At 39.1% G+C, this 20,697-nt stretch overlaps 1 protein-coding gene across 2 annotated transcripts; it reads left to right on the plus strand.

The window, feature by feature from the left end:
• Positions 1-976: 976 nt before the first annotated feature.
• Positions 977-20,697, plus strand: MIER3 (MIER family member 3). Of its 2 annotated transcripts, none has more exons than XM_039566967.1 (13): positions 977-1,106; positions 1,762-1,786; positions 4,006-4,151; positions 5,968-6,102; positions 7,508-7,628; positions 9,804-9,889; positions 10,080-10,152; positions 12,239-12,390; positions 12,864-12,945; positions 14,333-14,427; positions 16,267-16,394; positions 16,583-16,728; positions 16,810-20,697. In XM_039566967.1, the coding sequence occupies exons 1-13, from the start codon at positions 1,098-1,100 to the stop codon at positions 17,265-17,267; spliced, it is 1,656 nt and encodes a 551-aa protein (XP_039422901.1). In that variant the 5' UTR covers positions 977-1,097; the 3' UTR covers positions 17,268-20,697. The 2 variants fall into 2 exon arrangements, with proteins under 2 accessions (XP_039422901.1, XP_039422900.1); XM_039566966.1 differs by having other exon boundaries at positions 1,014-1,106; positions 14,336-14,427.

Raw genomic sequence — 20,697 nt, forward strand, 5'->3', positions numbered from 1 at the left:
ATCCTCTCCCTCTACTTGGCCCTGGTGAGGCCACATCTGGAGTACAGTGTCCAGTTCTGGGCTCCTCAGTTCAAGAAAGACAAGGAGTACCAGAGACAGTCCAGTGGAGGGCAACAAAGATGATGAGGGGTCTGAAGCACCTGTTTTATGAGGAGAGACTACAGGAGCTGGGCCTGTTTGGTCTAGAGAAGCCTGAGAGGACATCTCATTGATGCGTATGAGTACTTCAAACGCAGGTGCCAACAGGATGGTGCTAGACTCTTTTCAGTGGTGCCCAGCAACAGGATGAGATGCAATGACCATAAATTAAAACAAAAAAGTTCCACCTAAACATGAGGAAGAACTTTACATTGAGGGTGGCAGTGCACTGGAACGGGCTGCCCAGGGAAGTCATGGAGTCTCCCTCTCCTGAGACATTGAACACCCACCTGGATGTGTTCCTGTGGCAGGGGTTTGGACGAGGGGATCTCCTGAGGTCCTTTCCAACCCTAACGATTCTTTGATTTTGTAAAACGGAGTAGATGTAACTTGCACATAACAGACATGGCACGTTTCAGATAAAAACACTACAAAGTAAATTTTACTTTCTATTTGCCAGAGCAGACAACGCACACCAGAAAGGCTGAAGGCTTCGGAGTTTTGTTTCACGTCCCTGACACTTCGGGCGTGGGGTCAGTGTAACCACCAGCTCTCCTGCACACCAGCACCCGGTACCGAGGTGACGCGGCCGGGTCCGCTCCAGCTCGACACTCCCAGCCCTGGGTGTCCGAGTCACCCGGTCCCGGCCGGCCCCGAGTTCCCCGCTGGCTGCCCCAGCAGCAGCCCCGCCGGTAAGGGCGGGCGCCCTCTCCGGGCGGGGCCGGGCCGGGGCGGGCCGAGCGCCGTCGCCGGCCGGGGCGGCGCCGCCAGAGGAGGGTCCCGGCGGGTCCCGGTGCTCCCTGCCCCGCCTCCGCCGCCCCGCCCGGCCCGTCCCGGCCCGGCCCGTCGCGGTCCCCCCGCGCCCGCACGGACGGTCCGGCGGGCCCGTGGCCGCCATTGGCTCACGGCGCCATCCGGGCACTCGGCGCGGCGTCGCCGCTCGGCCCCATCGTCCCAATATGGCGGAGGTGAGCGGGCAGAGCGGGCCGGGCGCGGGGCTCGCCCGGCGCCCCGCGGAGCCCCGCGCCCGCAGCGCCCCCGCGCCGCCCCGGCACCCCCGGGAGGCGCCCCCGCGGCGGCGCGGCGGGACTGACGGGGCGGCGGGGCCGGGGCGGCGGAGTCTGCGCGACCAGGCCGCGGGGCGGGCGCGATGCCGGTGCGCGGCCCGCGGGCGGCGGAGGGGCCGCGGGACGGGCCGGCGGTGTCGCCGCTGCGGCGCGGGCCACGGAGAACCGCCCGGAGGGAGGGAGAAGGAGCGAGCCCCGGGCTGGGAGCGGGGGAGGAGGCAGCGGCCGGTCCGGTTCGTGTCACGTCCCGCCCGGCCGGGGCCGGAGGGAGCGGGAGCGACGGCCGGGCCTGGCGCGGCCCCTGGGGGGGCCTTATGCCAGGGGAGGCGGAGGGACGGAGAGCGGCAGGGCGGGAGCGAGGGAAGGAGGGATGGGCGAGGGTGAGCGGGATGGAGCGGCCAACAGGGCGGGACGCTGGGGCTGAGGCTGGAGGGGAGCGGGGGAAAGCGGGGCGGCGGGGAAACGGGGCAGCTCCGACGGCTGCGTGAAATGAAGAGCCCTGCTTGCTGCCGGGCCGCAGGGAGCCCGCTCTCAGCTCGCTCTCTTTTCCCTGCAGGCTTCCTTTGGGAGTTCGAGCCCAGGTTCGTCCTCGCCCACCTCCTGCATCGGCACCCGGCTTGTCGCCCGCACGCCGCTCTCTCCTTGCTGCTCCTTCCCAAATTTATCCCCTCGTAGCTTTCCTAAGGCTTCGTGTGCACGCTGTTAACCGCCTGCCAGGTTTTTAAGAGGAGATGCGCGCTGCGGAATCCTTCACTTAAGTCCAGTTGCAGTTAGAAATTGACTGCTCAGAACCAAAAATGAAATCAAAGTTTTTAGCACTTTTAATACAGCATCTCAGTAAAGCCATATGGCCTGGAGAGAGACAGCTTCTCTTGCTGCTGCTAAGAACAGGCTTGTCTAAATTTTTGACTTCTTGGTAGTAAAAGAAAATGTTTAAAATCAGAACAAGTAATTTTTATGGCTGTAACTAAATACTGTTAAGGTTCTTTGAAACACATTATATCCAACCAAGCATCGTTAACATCAGCCAAACTATTCTCAAATATTTGGGGAACATATTTGCTTCTATGCAAATGCATTCTGCAGTGTTTGTCATAATCTTTAACTACTATGGAACTTCTTGAACTTGTATTTTTCAGTATAGTTTTAAATATTTTAAATGGAGTATTGAACATTCAGAACTACAGGAGAAGTGGAACTTTTTAATGTAAAATCTGTGGAACAGAACTTCCCCTTGAGTTAAATGGAAAACTAGTTAGAAAAGCAATTACTTTCAATAATCTTGAGCACACCCTTATAAATACATGTTACATTAAGGCAGTTGATGCTTTCTTAGAGCTTGAGCAGAATGTGATGGCCAGCAGCAGGAGAATTAAACACATAATATCGTTATTGGAACTGTAGTAGCATTGACGGCATTGATTTCTGAAAGTTTTATGAGACCGTAATATGAATAGCATGTGAAAAAACACTTTTGGCCTGAGTGTTTCTCTGCAGTATGATAGTACAAACTTTGACTTTACTTTGCTTGCTTTGTCTTAAGCAAGCTAAACAAAGTTCAATTACCTGCATGTACAGAATGAACATTTACCATAAATGATGAAAAATTGCATTCCGTAAGGTTCAGAACTGTTGGTATATACAGCTGTCTCTTTCAAGGCTGAAAGCAGTGCAGAGAGGAATACTGTAGTATTTTTTGAAGAGGGTTGAAAATTTGTAGCTATTTCCTTCAACACTTTTGAAGAAGTTCCTTGATAGAAATAATTCTTGATAAACCTTTTCATTGATGCTTGAAAGCTAAGGATTGCAACAGAGGACTAGTATGTAAGGGGAAACCAGAAGTGAAAGAGGATTATCCTAATCTGTCTGTTTTCTCCAACCTGAAAGCCATAAAAAAGTGAACATTAAAGAGCAAAGCAACCCTGTAATTTGGTGATTCTTTGCTGTAGAACACTGACTACTGGTGAAGAATATTTTCATCTTCAAAACTTGTTGAATCTAATGATAATCTTTGAAATTACAAAGTGCATTTAAAATAACAGTACTTTTTTGATGACTTCTGAGTATCATCTTCAGTAATGAAAAAGTGTCTGTTGGACCACAGACCTGTTACACTGTCTTGTTAATTAATATGTTCCATTAGAAGCATTTTGTTATTTTTGGTGTATTTTCCATAATATTTCTTGAAACTCTGCTGTGCTTTTTCTTCTAGATCAAGTACTACAAATTAATTTTATTCGAAGACCCGTTTGTCAGGCTAAAGCAATTGGAAGCGAGTCTCACTTTATTTTGCTGTTAGTAGGATGTGAATTCATAACCTAAGTTACCTGTTTGCCAGTGAAAAACTATGCTTGTTACCATATAAATCACATCAATAAAATCAGAGTCTATAGATCACAGTCTTCCAGCTTCTGATATCTTGTGATGTGTGTGCTTTGTATCTTAATGATGATTTCAAGGGTGTTTTGAGCAAACTTTTATTCAGTATAATATTAGTTTGGGATTGTACTGCCTGAAACTTTGTTTTACTTGTTTAGGTGCTTCTCCCTAGTATTCTGTTTGTAGAAAGAGAGAAAACTGTAATTTTATTATTATGCTTAAATTATGCTTATTACTTAAAAATATGAAAAGGGAAGGTCAGCTAAAGCAGCTGAATTTGTGAAGTACTTACAAATTTGTTACTCCGCTGAGAGCTGTCACCCTGTTGGTAAAAGAATTCATGCAACTTTTTTTACTGGGATTTAATTTCGTATGATGGTATAGGGAAAACATTTCTCAAATTAAGGTTTTTTTTTGATAGTTGGCTCTTTATCATCTGAGGATCATGACTTTGACCCATCTGCTGAAATGCTGGTACACGATTATGATGATGAGCGAACTCTCGAAGAGGAGGAAATGATGGAAGAAAGCAAAAATTTCAGCTCTGAAATTGAAGATTTAGAAAAGGTAAGAGTGACTCTGTCCCTTGTGAAATATATATTGTAACTTTTCTAGTGAAAAGAACATTCAACCTGTCCTTCAGTTTGTGTTATATAGTGCTGTTTTCTGCAAAAATACTTTTGCAGCTTGATTAAAAGAAAGTCAGGTTAGGATGTAGATGTAGCAGTGTATCCTCACAGAAAAGGCTGAACTTACCTTCTCAAAGGTATTAGTACTCATATTTTTTTTTTATTTAGTACCACATTTGCTTTGGTAGAGAAATCACTGACGCGGGTTTTAGAGTCCTGTCATCTAAGATCACTTGTATGTTGAAACTGTACAATATACGTACTATTAAAGTGACATCTAGCAGCATTTCATTATGTTGGTCAGGTTTTACTTTTCCAATATGCAGACAAGCAATCCTGGTTTAGGCATGATGGGTCACAATAATTTGCTATATAAATGATATTTCTGTGTCTTAGTTTCATCAGTTTAGCATTCAGTGGATGTACAAAATGATCAGTGTGCTCTTTGGCTTTTCCTGTTCCCTTTTATCTTCTTCATAAGAAGTTTTTCATATTTACACCTCTTGTTCATCCATGGCAGTGCATCACCCATTCTCAGTGCCTGCTGAGTGCTGAACACCCACAAATTGGTGCTCTTTGCATTAGTGTTTGGTGACCCACTTACACCACTCAGCATAACTGCAGGTTTTGGTCAACAGACTTCCAAAAAACTGATTTTTAGCATCAAATACAAGGCTGTGTTTATGTAGTCCATGTAAAAACAGATTTTCTAAATGTGGAGTTGACAGTGCTTATACTCCTGGGGTTTTTTTGCCTTACTGCCTTTACAATTACATTTTTGCTGATTGAGTTTGCTGTTATAGTAGTGAAGGAGTTTGCCAGGTCTGATGGTTAAAGTGGAGTTGTTACTCCACAAAGTTCTCGTACTGCTTCTATGATAGAAGAAAGAAGAACTGAGAGACACACGTCTTAAACACTTTATTACTTTAGTTCCTGATCCTGGAAAGACTTGGACATGAGTTCCCATTTACCCATTGTGAAAAGTCTTCACAGGACTAAGACCTTGCCTGACTAAAGAAAAAAAAGCAATTTAATCAGTGTATGAGTTCAGCAGTAAATTTTAGAGTTATAACTTTCAAAGGTATAAATATTTGAAAATATTTTTAATACTTTGATGTCTTGAACCAGGTAACTACAAAAAAACTTCACTGTTTTTTGTTTTATTAATTGTATTAGGATGTAAGTATGATGGTAGTTACTAGAATGACTTGATCAAAAGCTATTGGAAAAGACAAGTTAAAAATCAAGCCTTTCTCTTGATTTTTGCCTTCTCTTGGCTGTCTTTCTTCTGTTACCTTGTCAATGGTTAATATAAAATACATTGTGCAGGAGATGAAAAGAAGGGCTTTAAAGTTGCTATATTGGTTTACTTTGTGGGGGTTTTCACGTGTGCAGCTGTAGCTATGTAGGAATAAAGTCTTCAGGGTTTTCTGTATTTCTCTTGAAGAAATATTGACAAATCATGTTCTACATCAGACAGGGAGCAAATTTTTAATACTTACTCTTTAGTTTCATCCAGTAAAATGTTTTCCCCAATAGCTTGACAGGACTTCACTATACGCCAAGAGACATGTTTATGAATTGCTGTTATCAAAGAATCACCGTATCTTAAACCTTTAATCATTCCTGCTTTCAGTTGAGTTTTTCTTTGGTTTTTATTTCTGTTCTTCAGAATATGTCTTACCTTCTTATGCCTGACCTGTTTACAAGTAATTGGCTGTAGTGTTGAAATGTTGTAATTCTTCTTGTATTAGGAAGGAAACATGCCACTGGAAGATTTACTAGCATTCTATGGCTATGAACCCACAATTCCAGTTATGCCTGGTTCCAGTGCGAATAGCTCTCCAAGTGAACTTGCAGATGAACTTCCAGATATGACTCTAGATAAAGTAAGTCCAGAACCATTTTTACCTGAATTGTTTAAAAGCAGAAATCCCGGTGGCCTTAAATTATGTGTCGTTATCTCTTGATGTTACAAAATACGTCTCTTGTTATATTTGATATATATTCTCTGGGATCCTACCTTTTCATGGATATTGGGCATCTAGTTCTAATAATGACAGTTTCAAATGTATAGCAACTTCAGTGTTACTATATTAGTACAAAAGAAAAATCAGGATGTCAACAGTTCTTCTAAAACACATGCAAAGAACGTTTAAGTATGAGGTTTGTTAGTTGTTTTGGGGTTTTTTTTAGTTAAGAAGTGGGATTTTTCGATAACATATGCGATGTCCAGAAATAACTTCGACTTCCACCACATATCAAGTACCAAAATGGTATGAAAATAACTTGAAAATGCACTCTTGATTGCTTTGTAATTTTATTTTCAAATGCATATCATTTAGGAAGGTCTCAGCTTTGAGGAATGAGAGAGAGGTTGTTTTATGTGCAGTGACTATATGTGTTGCACTGCTGATATAAAAACCTGAAACTTCAGCTTTTGTGGTTTGCAAGTTAAATTCTGAGATTGTATTCTGATTTTTGCTACAAAGCACATGCAGCTTGTAGTTGAGCTTAGAAAGTATGCAAGTAGTAAGTATATGTCTTTTATTTTTCCTGTATGATGTAATGGTAAACTCCACAGAAAGAAGGGTATAATGATGGCTCTGCACATCTGATTCTCATTAGGATTCACGATTGTGTTGAGGCTACAAAAATGTAGTTGGCTTGTTGTCTAATACAGTTCTTTCCCTTCCAAATCTCAGTCAGAGGGGTTCAAACATGTCTGCTAGTGGACGCAGTGTGCTTTTTCTTTCTTAATATCATTTCTTTAACCTACGAAAACATCAGATTTTTTTGTGTTTTGGAAAGTTGTCTATTACTTGGAACTATTCCTCTCAGCAAAAGTCTACAAAAAACCTGGCTGGGATTTTTTTGGTTTGGTTGGCTTTTTCCCCAGAGTTCAGGGGGCAGTAGGCTTCTAAAGCTTCAGTATATCTGTGATGCAAAGAATGACAGAATGCTAAATATGTGGGGCAGTTTCCATTGGTGTTTTTTACAGCAAGCAATTGGAGGAACATCTGGGATTGATGCTTACAAAAGTTAGTTCTTGTGCATCAGTTTTGATAGGAGACAGAGGGGGAATGAACCTCTATGTTTGACTCTGAAATGAATGGTTATATTCTTAGAGTTAGTAGGGGCAAACTAGCTTTTTAATTAAGGGAGTATGGTCAGCTAAATTTTCTTATGGTAAGGTAACTCATTTTAATTAATGAGGTTTACAGTTGGCTGAATCTAAATGCTTACCAGTCTATAGTCACTCTGAGGTTTTATTATTTTATTTTAATGATACAGGAGGAAATCGCTAAAGACCTCTTGTCGGGTGATGATGAAGAAACACAGTCCTCTGCTGATGACTTGACACCATCAGTTACTTCACATGAGGCTACTGACTTCTTTCCTCGGCCATTAAGATGTAGGAAACCTGATTTTGTAATAGTACTCAAAAAAGTCATAGCGTTATATATAGCTTCATATCTTAAAACACCAAAATTGAGGAGTAATGCTCACTGTACCAGGAGTTGAGAAACAGTGCTTTGCAGGATGTTGTACATGAACATTGCCTTTGGGTTGGTATTATTGATTACTTAAAAGACTAATATTTGGTTCTGTGCTCAAAGCACTAGTAAAATTAATTTCTTTATAAATACAATGACTTCATAATCAGTAGTTAGTACAGTATTGAGGAACACCCATCATGATTTTCAATATGTTAGTGAATTATATGAATATGTAACCCATTCTTTTAAATTAGTGTTTCTCTACTAAAATTTTTGCTGCTGCTTTTAAGCCAGTGACTTCTCCGTGCAGCCTGTGGATGTGAACTGGGACGCAGTGTCTTTGTGATTATTTCCCTTCACACATTCAACACTTTTCCATAGGACTTCATGGGGTGAGCCAAAGTAGTTTTATATGGGATGGGGCCTGTAAACCCATGACCACCAAAATTTCACTATCCATGGAGCTATGATGGGAAAGATCTGAGAACCAGTGGTTCGGTTATCCAACCTGGATGAGATATTCCTGATTGCCTGTTGCATCTCATTTGTTCACTGGTGTCCTAGAGTTAGAGCAGTGTGGAAGACTTTTATCACAGTTTTAATTTGGCAAGTATCTTAAGGTATTCCATGGGGGATTTCATTCCTCTAGAGGAGGGGGGGATAAAGGGAAAGTGCTGCCTCAGTCACCAGCAGTCATAGCCCTTTGCATGCTGCTGTCTGATAAATGCAAGACATTTGTATTGAAAGAGAGATACAAAAAACTTAAAAATTATAATGCCCCTTTTTCAGTTAAACGAACTTCAAAACATGCTGGCACTTGTGAACTGTTAAGAAATACAACATTTTAAATGCGGCAGCTTCCTACAAAAAAGTTCTCAGCTCCTCATCTGTACTGAGGATTAAGAAGCAGTCATCTTTGTTCTCAGCTGTCATGGTTTTCTTTAAAAATGTTACTTTGTTAGAACATTAAGCCAGACATTTTAAAATCAAATATCCACCATTTCAGGGAAGGAGATGTCAGTTCTCTGTGCTTTTGGCAGTCCCATCTTTTTTCCAGTCTCTGTCCATCTCCCAGATTCTAAGATAACATAAGTTTTAAGATACGCATATCTAATACATAACATAGACTGTTTTGCTAAGTTTACATTAATTGGGCAAAATAATTGCCTGTGATTGTCTAGGCATATTGTTCCATTCATTCAGGTTAGCTCCTTGCTTGCTACTTGTAAAACCAAAGAGAGAGACTGGTGATGACTACAGAAGAAGAGCCTCAGTCCATGCAGTCTTGGCTATTGTCTCTGATGTTCATGACGTTTTAGTTGTGATGAAGTTGATATTTCAGCCCAGTTTATATTTTTTTCTGATGTTGGAGAATACAGAATAGCTGTAATCATTCTGCTGGGGATTATACAACTATAAAAACAGAACTGGTTCAGAACCCAATACCATAGCGTTCCAGACTCTAAAATATGAGTTACTCTGTGGAGTAATGTATTTGCGCTGTTTGGAGGGCTCTGCTGTATTTCTTCCTAAGGGAAGGGAAAAAAAAAGATTAAAGAGGAATAAGCAGTCTTTTGCTGTCTTTTACTTATTCCATTTTGTGTGTCTCTCCTGTATCTTCATTGCGTGCTAAGGCAGCCTGGTTTAAAGGAATGTTTTGAATGCCCATTAAAACTTCTGATGAAAGGTTTTAATAGGTAATAAAGGCATGCCTTCAACTTTACTCTCTTTGTGATTAACCTGAGGCTATGTCATAGCCCTGGAAGTTGTCTGGTTTTTCTCTAGATATAAGCTTTTATTGAGAAAATCAACAAAAAAAAATTGTCTCATTTCCATTTGACTGTTGGAAATACAGTAGATTGTGTCATTTACAATGATGAGAAATGTTTCAGTTCTGCAGTATACAAGTATCAGTGCGTTCTGACTTCATTCTAGTTTGGTTTTTTTGATAAAAATGTGGATCAATAGACACAATAAGTGTCTCCCTGAGTAAGAGCAGGTGCTCCTTTCAGAAGTAAATGATATCTTGTAGTTCTGTGCTTGAACAGAAAATTTTTCGTAGCTAAAAGCAAACTTTTTTGTGTCTGAAGCAAACACCACTTACGATGGAGATAAGGAATCTGATGGTGAAGATGTAGAGGCAGACAATGGTAATTCATCTGAAGATTTGAGAAAGGTAATAATTATATTTTTTAAAAGTTAAAACTTTGGTGTTAAGAAAAATCCATTAAGATTTTTAGTATGTATCTAAAATGGCACCTTCATTCAGGAATTATGTCACGTGCCAGGTTAATGACATTTTTTAATACTTCCATACACAAAATATTGTTAATAACTTTCTCTCTTCATTTTTATTACATTTTCAGGAAATAATGGTTGGTTCACAATACCAGGCTGAAATTCCAGCTTACCTTGGCAGATGCAGAGATGATGAAAAGGGTAAGTTCTTCTAACTTTTACTTCTTATTTTATGTTTATACATAGCACTTGATGGAAAAATGTTATTTAAATTTGTAAGGTCAATTCAATTCCCTAGCTAAAGTCTCAGAGACCATTAAAAATAAGGCACTAGAAAATTGAAGTAGCACAACTATATACTTAAATCTCAGAAATGTGTCTCTTCAACTTGGAGAGGACATTCTTAAGACAAAAGGAGGGTTAATTCTGAAGTATCCAGTAGTATTAGGAGGCAACCAACTGTAGGTCAAGAAGGGAGTCCGTCATTGGAGAATCATAGCTAGTCTATGAGCATGTAACTGAATTTACACTGAAGATGTTCAAAACAGCCTTTTTCCTTGGTTGTTTTTTTTGGCAGGTAAAATCATGTGAGTTACAAAATTAATATGGAAAACAAAGCAATAAGCTATTTTAAATTTCCTTGTATAGGTCCTGATATACTGTCTCCCATGCAAATTTAGGTTAAAAACTGCAGTTGTGCTAGAGTGGAAAAAAGAGCTTTATTTAGTTGAGTTTTATTTTGTTTCTTTAGAAACCAGCATATAGTCATGGAATTAAAAAGGCAAATAATGCAAAAAAATTTGCTTATCGGTGGAAAAGCTATGAAATTAAGAAATGGGTAGGGCGATACAATAATAAATGAAGGGCATTCTGGGTTTTTTTCTGTAAATTTTTGATATTCTCTAAGGTGCTTGTGTTCTGTTACTGTAACATTTAATGGGAATATTATTTGAGTGAATTGTATTGAGTCTTTTCAACATCGCTGCCTGCTCTTTTGAGGAGAAGTCCTTTACAATAGAGAAGAAGAATGTTTGGTAGGGATGGAGCTGGAAATGTTAGGAAGCGAACATCTCCTGTGTTGCTTAAGATCTAGGAGAGCCTCCAATTTTTTAAGATTCAAGCATGATGCTAATGGGTTCCAAGAAATGGAGGAGTAAGGACTGGATTTATGTGGGTGATTCTTTTACTATTTCCACATCTTGACTTCTCCTCAGCCATGAACTAAGGAAGTGCTAATAACCAGAGGATGACCAAGGAGGGGTTAATCTGATAATTTTCTCTGTAATGAACTGGTAGTAGAGAGAACCAGTGAAAGTCTGATAGCATGGCCGAGAGCAAAGGGGTAGCTCCCAGCTGAGAGGGCTCAAGGAGCATCTTTTGCGTCATGGACTCCAGCAAAAAGCATTGTGTGGTCTTGGTTGATAAACAAAGCTGAAGAGGAGTGTCAGCGGCACTCTGAAAGGTTGGGCTTGGTTGTAGGGGTGGAGGATTCTATGAAAGCCTTTTCTGTACTGCCTGAAAAGCTAGTGATGGCAAACAGGGGCTTACATTTATGCTATGTAGTCCCAGCTACCAGAATTGTGCTAGAAAGCAGTTTTGCTCTCCTATAAATTTTACACTTGTAACATGTCTGTCTGAAAGCTTTCCATGTTGTTAAGCCGTAAAAGAAGTTTCAGAGGTGTCATTCTATTCCTCATCTTAGCCTAATGTTGTTTCCTGCAGTTTTAGGAGAGCTTTGAGCATCTCCTTCTTTTCTGCTGTAACAGCCATTATGACTCTGTGTTTGAATTAAGTAACTCAAATTCTCTATTGCCAAGAGACTACATGAAGATGTGCAGTGGTAATCACATCTGTTGATCAGAGGAAAGGATTTACAGTTTGATCTACTATTGGAATATATGCACAGACTGACAAAGGTTCAGGTCAACTCTTGTGCACTTTCAATATATCATCCTTGAAATTAACTATCTGAGAGTTGCAGACATCATTTCAGTGTATTGTGGAGGACAGTACACCCTGATCACTTCAAAGCATTCAACATACCAAGTTCTCAACAGCATTCAGTTGCTAATGAATGGAAAAACAAATCACCACATTGCCATATAATAATTTATAGTTTTTGGCAAATTTTAGTTGAAAATTACTAAATAGCCGAAGTGATCTGCAGTTTAAAAGTGGTGTGATTTGATTACTTCTTTTTTACTGGTCTTTGTATTTTTGAAATAGCTTTTAATGCTACAGCCTTAAAAATGTTATAATTGGCATTAATGGATTTCTGTTTTATCAGTTTATGAAAATGAAGACCATTTACTTTGGAAACCCGATGTGATCTCAGAAAGTAAAGTTAAAGAATACCTTTTTGAAATCTCCTTAAGAACAGGAAATGAAAAAATGATTGGCAGAATTCCTGAAGGACTACATACACGGGACAATGAACAAGTAGGTTTTATATCCTGTTCCATTTGTGACACAGCACTTGGTAATTAACATGTGGTCTCTTTCTCTGCCTTGCATTATAAAGGCACCACTACTCAATTTCTTCATTCCTTAGTCGGATATTATTGGATCAAGATCTTATTTAAAATTTTTAAGCACATGCTTAAAAATCTTGAGTATTTGAATGTTGGCAGTGTTGTGATCTGTGATGTTTCTGATTGTCATACTGTTGACAAATCCAGCCTTTTTAATAATTGCATATAATGTTTTACATTTTTTTAAATTAAATCTTGCCTCAACTTTTGGGTGGTTTGGGTTGTTACTTTTAAATTTTCATCATGTGTAAAGATAAATCCTCTTTTTTTTTTTTTTTTTTTTTTTTGCATTAGATATGTTTACTGGAACACTGATTTTGGAGGTCCGTATTGGATATTAGAAAACTCTGACTCTTTCTAAAGACTTTTCCTATTTTATAGGCGCTGTATGAACTTCTTAAAAGTAGCCATAATGTTAAAGAAGCAATTGAGAGATACTGCTCAAATGGAAAGGCATCTCAGGGTAAGAGAATACCTGGTTTGTCAGTAAAGTGTGTTTCCAAAAAAAAAAGGTTTCATGGAAAATCCTTGAGTAGGAATCAGATTACCAAGCACATCCCTGTCATGATGACTTTAGCACAAATTAGATATAATCTGACAGTCAGCCAGCTGGAAGTTCTGCTGCAGAAGTTTGCAGTTGGTAGAAAGGCTGAGGGGGTTGCTTTTGACCTTCCTTTCTTTCCTCCACCGCTGTTGTAACACTGAAACAGGTTGAGGAGAGGGGTGGGGAGAGATGCGGTTCTGCTCCCATAAAGCAGTTCTCACCCACTGTGTAGTATCTCTTCGCGATTATGATTGATTACAGTCTGATGACATTTGTACCAAAATCAGGAGGACACAGCTGGGTACATAAATAAGCCCCACTCCATTCCTCGCTGTGCTAACATTTGTGTTGTGCCAATCCTAAATGGATTCTATTGTACAGTTCCATAGGGCATGGAGAGCTTTGCTTGAGTCTCCTTGGAAAATAGGCTTCCATCTTGTTTGTCCCTATTATTTATTAATCCCTTAAATGAAAACCAGAGTCTGTCATTTAACGAAGATGGTTCTTTGTTCTTTATTTTTGGCTGGATCACGTTAAGTATAGTCTCAGTCAGTTTGTCCTGTATGGCTGCCTGACCTAGGCTCAGTGCTGACACCTTTTACACCTTTTCCAGGAGTCCACTACCTCACCAGGGGGTTTATAAGATCAGGTAGGATGTTGTATGTTCTGGGGAGTCTGTTTCATGTTGGATCCCTCCACTTGCTGTGTCAGGTTGGAATTGTCCTTTTGATGACAGTTCACCCCATCCTGTTTCTCAACTGTGATTTACAGTGCGTGCACCAAGGCTGGCACTCAGGCTGGTAGCTGGCTCCTGGGTCAGACATGGCCTAGGCTCCTGAGTGCCTTAGAGGGTGTGGGCCTAGCGCTGTTCCTGTGGTTTGCACAGCAGGGCTGAGCTCTCTCAGGCTTCCTTCGCTCCTTTTTCCAGCAACCACTGTTCTTTGTATCCTGTGTAACAAGAAATACTGAGAAAAATTATCACACCACCTCAGTGATATTATCGAACACTATTTTTTGATGACAAACTTATTAAGAACAATAAACCTTTCAAATAACCTTTGCCCTCAAGGATGAAAGATTTCAGAAATCAAGCTCTTCTAGATGATTCTTTGTAAAGAAGAATGTTAGATTTCAGGTAGGATAGCTTCTCAGTAGGGGAAATAACATGAATCTACATAACTGAATTCCTTTTTTTTTTTTTTTTAAATGCATTTGGATATTCGTCCATTAGGAACAAAAATTTTATTCTTTGTCAGAAGTTAGTGAGTGAAATCAAGTTTCTCATGCTACTTTTATAATTGTCTAGAAGAGATGACAGCATGGACAGAAGAAGAATGCAGAAGCTTTGAAAATGCACTTCTGATGTATGGAAAAGACTTTCATCTCATACAGAAAAACAAGGTTAGTATTTTACAGTTAAATGGAAGAGTTGGTAAATGGTATGATACTGAAACTACATGAAGGCAATCTCTTTGTCAGAAGCCGTACAAAAGAGGGAAAAAGAAGCATATTAAAATAAATTTGGCATTTTTGAACTAATTCTTCCTTTCCCTGCATTAATATTTCCAAATGTCACTGGAAATATTAGGCATTGCAAGATGGGTCAATATATTATCTCTGAAATCAACTTATGTTAACATTACTTCTATTTATGCATGTGCATTACAATTCAACTTAAATTCGTGCCTTTCCTGAAAGGGAATAGTATTTCTATACCATGGCTGTAGGAGGGGAGAATGCATGTTTGCCTAATTTATTTTGCCACCAGGAAGGTGCAAGTTTACAGAATCAGGCTGAGCTCTGTGTTTTCATAAAGTGTAGTCATCCATAATACTTACTCTCTTTTCTGAGCCAAAAAGGAGTTCTAATCTTGGTCTGGATTGCTTCTGATTGACTCTTCTGTGCCTGAAGAATAGGGCTTTTTTAAATTTTTTGTTGTCAAAAAAGAGCAGTTGACAATATCAGTGTTTCCAAATTTCCTGTCTACCTCCTTTATGCTTTTGATACTACATTGAAGGGGTTTTTTCTTTAGGAGTCTGCTTGTTTTTATTGCATTTCAGGTAAACTTTATAGGGTTGTGGTTGCTCTTCAACAACTGTCTGCTGGTCTTGCCCACTACCTGGTTTAACCTATCCTAAGTAATTTGGGTGGTTCAGATTTTAAATGGACTTTACAAATAAAAATTAATGCATCAGAGATTAAAATATATTTTCCAACACGGAACAAAACACATGTGTCACTATGGACCAGAATTTGTCTAAGAAATCTCCTGGGTTTTTTTCCCAGGTAAAAGGCCAGAAAGTTTAGGGAAGGTTCTGGGATCCAGCATAAGGTAACGTCACTTGAGTACAGCAGCTATCAGCTAGAAAAGATTAAGAGGGTGGAGGAGCTTAACGAGATGTGTTTCCTTATCACTGCACTGCAAAGCTTTGTTAACTGGGACTTTATGCATTAGCATGTGGACACCTGTTAATTTCCTCCCCTGCCTGGTATGTCTGTGCCTAAACTAGCAAGGTTTACTACTGCACCCAAGGCATTTTGGATTCACCACTGATGTTTCTATATGTTTGAGAAAGCTCAAATATATTTTACTGCCAGATTGTATTAGAGTTGTATATTATAGTTGTAAAGCTGGAACTGTGGGTGATGTGATGATGATGTGAAGTGTTTCTGCATCAAAAAGTGAATATAAATAGAAATAATGACTTTTTCTCCAAGAATCTGACTTCACATAGCAACCTCCATTTTGGGGAAAGAGACAAACAGTTAACATAGATCAAAATGAGTCTTTTCAGTCCTTTATACCTTCTCAACAAGACCACAGTTTTATTTTGTTTAAGCAATTGCTGTCATGATTTGACAGCTCTCTGTTGCCAGAGCCTACATGGTTCTGGGCTTTTCCCAAAGGAATACGTGTACCCACAGTCTTCTGTGCTTCACTTCTCTTAGGTCATTAATTTGCTCAGCTTTTGCCATCCTAAGGGAGGGTATATCTTGCAGTTTAAAAAATGTTTTTGTATATATAAGTACTTCAGATGTAGATAGAGTTTCAATCTAGTTTGAAAAAAAATCTAATAACATGTAGAGTAGAACAAATGTAATACTTGAAACAGTAGGGCTGTTTGAAGTCTGCAAAGGTTTGTTCCAGAACGATTAGAACTAACAATATTGCAGGATTGGGAACTGGGAAGATGACAAGTCTTTGCATTAATCTTATAAATTATTCTTGTTGCCCTTTAGGTAAGAACCAGAACAGTTGCTGAGTGTGTGGCTTTCTACTACATGTGGAAGAAGTCAGAACGTTATGATTACTTTGCTCAGCAAACAAGATTTGGAAAGAAGAAATATAACCATCATCCAGGAGTTACGTAAGTAAAATGTTCTTGGAATGGGTTTTCTGTTGCAAATCAGAAATGTAGAAGACATCCCCCCCACCCCTCTTATGTCATTGCAGTGTAAAGCTTCAGTGGCTATGGCAACTGAAATTAAACTTATCATCATTTATAGCTTTTGTTTTCCAGTTATATAATACCTGATGGATGCAATATTCTTTTAGGGACTACATGGATCGTTTGGTAGATGAAGCAGAATCCCTTGGTGGAGCAGTGCATTCTTCAGCCTTAACATCTAATAGTCGAACAGAAAGCATTCCTGATCAACAGCTAAGCATTCTGAACTCTATCACTGCCAATGAGTTGACAGGTAAATCAAGAAAAAAAAATATCTTGGTTGGAACTACACAAACAACTATTTCATTTGCATTTGTGTTCATCTGTTTTCCAGCACTGACCAACAGTGTAGCTACAGTCTGCCACACTTCAGACGTGAACTGCCTGGATGACGCCTTCCCTCCCATGGACAGCTTACCCCGAGCACCAGTTAATCATGTGCCTGTTGGAACAGAAGAATTACTTAACTTGCCTAGCAATGGTGAAAGTGATTGTTTTAATTTATTTGAGACTGGCTTTTATCATTCAGAGCTAAACCAAATGAACATGTGCAGTGAGGAGGCAGAAAGACCTGCGAAGAGATTGAAAATGGGGATTGCTGTCCCAGAATCTTTTATGAATGATGTCTCTGTAAATAACCTTGGTGTGGACTTCGAAAACCACACACACCACATTACCAGTGCCAAAATGGCTGTTTCAGTGGCTGACTTCAGCAGTCTATCTGCAAATGAGACAAATGGTTTTATCAGTACCCACACTCTCCACCAACATGCTGCCCTTCACTCAGAATGACTGTGGAAACTTAAACAAACAGTGGGTACTTTATGCAGTAGTAGTAAACTTGATGGGAGCTATCAGGTTTGCTTAGTCTTTCACTGGAAGTTTGAACTTTATGACATCAGTGATGTCTTTGTATGTATAGAACTATATCTTGATTTATCAAGAGTAATTTCTTTTTTCAGTCCATAAATGTGGAAATGTCATAGGATGTGTGGCAGAGTTTGGGACTAAGAGAACTCTGTGGTGCAGCTTTAAGCTCTGCTTCAGTTTTTTTTCTAAAGCCTGTAGACGAAGGCCACCGTTTCAAAACCAGCACAGAAGTTCTGAACAGATTGGAGTGGCTTTTTTAGTCTAAGTTACTTTTGCCGTAATGGATGCAGTGGAGTAACAATGTTTACAGGTACCAATCCTGATCCCTGCTCAATGTAGCATTTTTTTTCCCCCCCTTATAAAGGCAGGGATGGGTTTCTTTACTTTAAACTGCACAAACATACAAGGATGTTTTTTAAATGGAACCTTCTCTCATGTGATACTAAACTAGAGCACTTCAGTTTACAAAATAGCAAATTCATGTTGGTGGAAGCTAGCACAAGGGACTTAAGATTAGTAAAGTGAAGATCTACACTTGAATGCTGTTGCAAAATTAAAGGTCATGGCTACCTTACACAGAAGTAATCATGCTGCCATAGATGTCTGTGTACTTTAAACTTAATTGGCTTAAACACATAACTTTCAGGCTATATTGTATTTGGATGGGGTTTGTCCACAATTTTGAAGAGTAATGCAATCGTGTACCTTACCTGTCCTAAGGCAGCTGATGTATAAAGCTACAGTCTGCACACCTTAGGATTTACCACTAAACAGTCTACGTTTGGAAGACATCTTAAGTTGTTTGGAGCACTGCAGTTCTAAGTGTTACAGTTCTGAGGGACTATCTAGTTTATATAGTAATAGTAGAACCTTGAAGTACATGCTTAAAAGTTCTTATTTAGTGTGGATTGCATTTATTTTATTTGGCAAGTCGTTGGCTTCAAAATGGCACTTCACTTCCTTGGTCAAATAGGAAAGGATGAGTAAAAATGCATCCCATAAAAGCAAGTATTTAACTGCATTACATTTTTTTTATTTTGAACCTTGAGTGCAATTTAGCCATCCAGGAAGTTTGTCTTGCAAACATTTGTTCCAGTTGCTGCAGGAACCAAGCATAGTGTTGGCATGTAACATGTTGTAGCATACAACTTGCAGGGTGTTCTAATGAAAGCCTGAACCTCACTTCAGTAGGATTACCCCGTTCCCTCCATACTTTTTCTTTGCACTGTTCGTATTACAAATTTAATTGCCACTAATTTGTTTTCATTATTCAAGCAATTAAGTTTGCATTGTTGATATTTTTAATAGTTGCTTCAAGGTTGTGCTGAGTAATTAGAAAGTAGTGAGTTTAATATTTGAAAGGGAAGAGGGTATTTATTATGCATACTGTGAACTGCATTGACATCCTGATTTTCAGATGCAGTATATGGAGTTTTCTTTACAGCATTGTAATGAAGATTGCTTTGAAGTGTTTATGCAATAGCACATTTACCATATTAAAAACAAATTAGTTTAGCACAGTGGACAAAAGTAGATACAATTTTGTAATCAGTTCTTAACTTAAACATCTGAAATATTTAACTTTAGTAAGTACACAGTAAATAACGGGTAGCCTTGGCCCTGTGTTGTATTCTTGACATTTTTAGCCAAGTTCTCAGCTTCTTACTGCTGTGTTTTGTGCTGAACTTTGTACCTTGTTTCTTTTGTTTATGAATCAACCCATTTCAAGTAGTTTTGTAGAATTCTGGCCATAATCTTCCATTGTTATACATTCAAGTTTATCTATGGGTTTACAGTGAGTGGCTGGTCTGTATAAAAATCATACAAAGATGACTGAATGCTTATACCAGTTGCACTTAAATGAACATGCCCATTTTCATTAGCTGATGCAGTAATATACTCAGTTTATCTATGCATTGCTGGGCTCTTAATGTAGGCAGAGACTTGTCTAAGGCTTGGGTTGTCAGCAAGTTGAATGGACACTTTAGTTATTTAATAAAGACTTTGACCAAAATTCAGAAAATGGTATGAGAGAAAAATGATTTCTGGGTAGTCTAATATAAATGCTGATCTTATTTAGCCTGTTGGCTAGCTAGCTGGTATCGTTTACTTTTAATTCCATGTTAAAATGAGGCAATAATTTGCAAGATTTCGTAAATATGTAAATGCTTCATATCTTTTTAGATATCTCTTTCAATATTTTCTGACTACTTCTGTGTATAGTAACATTTTTGTGCATGCTTGATGTGACATTCATAAATTTGTACCACTATGACTTTATCCATGTAAAATAGCTATTTATTGAACTTTTCTTTAAAAAGCTGGACTTACTTTTTTCTCTCAGTTTAAACATTTAAGTGGAGAACTTGTTACTGTTTATTAAAAGAATTGTGTTTTGAAAGTCAGCATGGAGATAACTGAATTGCAACCATATGAGGAAATTACAGTGCTTTGGCTATTACATGGTGAAGCACAATTCTTGTAACAAACTGTGATGAATTCTTTGTCCTTTGCCATGTGTTTTCTTCATACAAACAAACCAAAAAATCCATAATGGGCAATTGCAGTGTTGGTAAATGTATCCTTTTTATGTACAGGGAATCTGAAGAGGGTAGCAGATTCATTTAGAAGTGTAACTGGTGCTGTGATTATAGCAATACCACAGTTGGTCACACGTCATCTTCCCATGCTAGGTTCTTAAGTGTTTAGTCTTCCTCTTGCAATGGTCAAACTGCTCAATTTACTTGAAGGATGTACAATACAATACTGTTTGAAAAATACGAAATTGTGTACAATTAGGTCAATGAATTGTGCAATTGAAACTGAGAGTCAAAAATATAGGAAAACTTCAGTTCAAGTAGGACACAGTGATACTACTTAATTTTACCAAAGTCTCTAGTGAGTATTTCAACTTTGAATGTAAACTAATGGATAAACTGACCAACAGGGACACTATTGGCCCAGCATTACAAGCACATTGTCTACAGACAGGGATTTGAAATACAGTGATTTGTAAGATAATGACAAGGTTACTATTTTTATTATTCCTATTTTTCATTGAAAGAAGGAGGAAGATGCTATCAATTGTACAATAAAGTAGGAATGGTTATAGTCTTCCTAATAAAACAGAGATTCCAATTATTCTCAGTTCAAAGTAACTACCCTGTGCATAACAACAAATCAAGTGACAATCGGAACATGTTTTAGTATCAGATGTTCAAGAGGAAGTCGCTGTTGTTGCATTGGTTTTAATATTTGTACATAAACACTGATTTTTTTGAGCATTATTTTGTATTTGTTGTACTTTAATACCTGGTGTACAGTTCCAGAAATAAATGTCTGGAAACCTTTC

Source organism: Corvus cornix, chromosome Z, assembly GCF_000738735.6.
Source record: "Corvus cornix cornix isolate S_Up_H32 chromosome Z, ASM73873v5, whole genome shotgun sequence".
Classification (NCBI taxonomy): domain Eukaryota; kingdom Metazoa; phylum Chordata; class Aves; order Passeriformes; family Corvidae; genus Corvus; species Corvus cornix.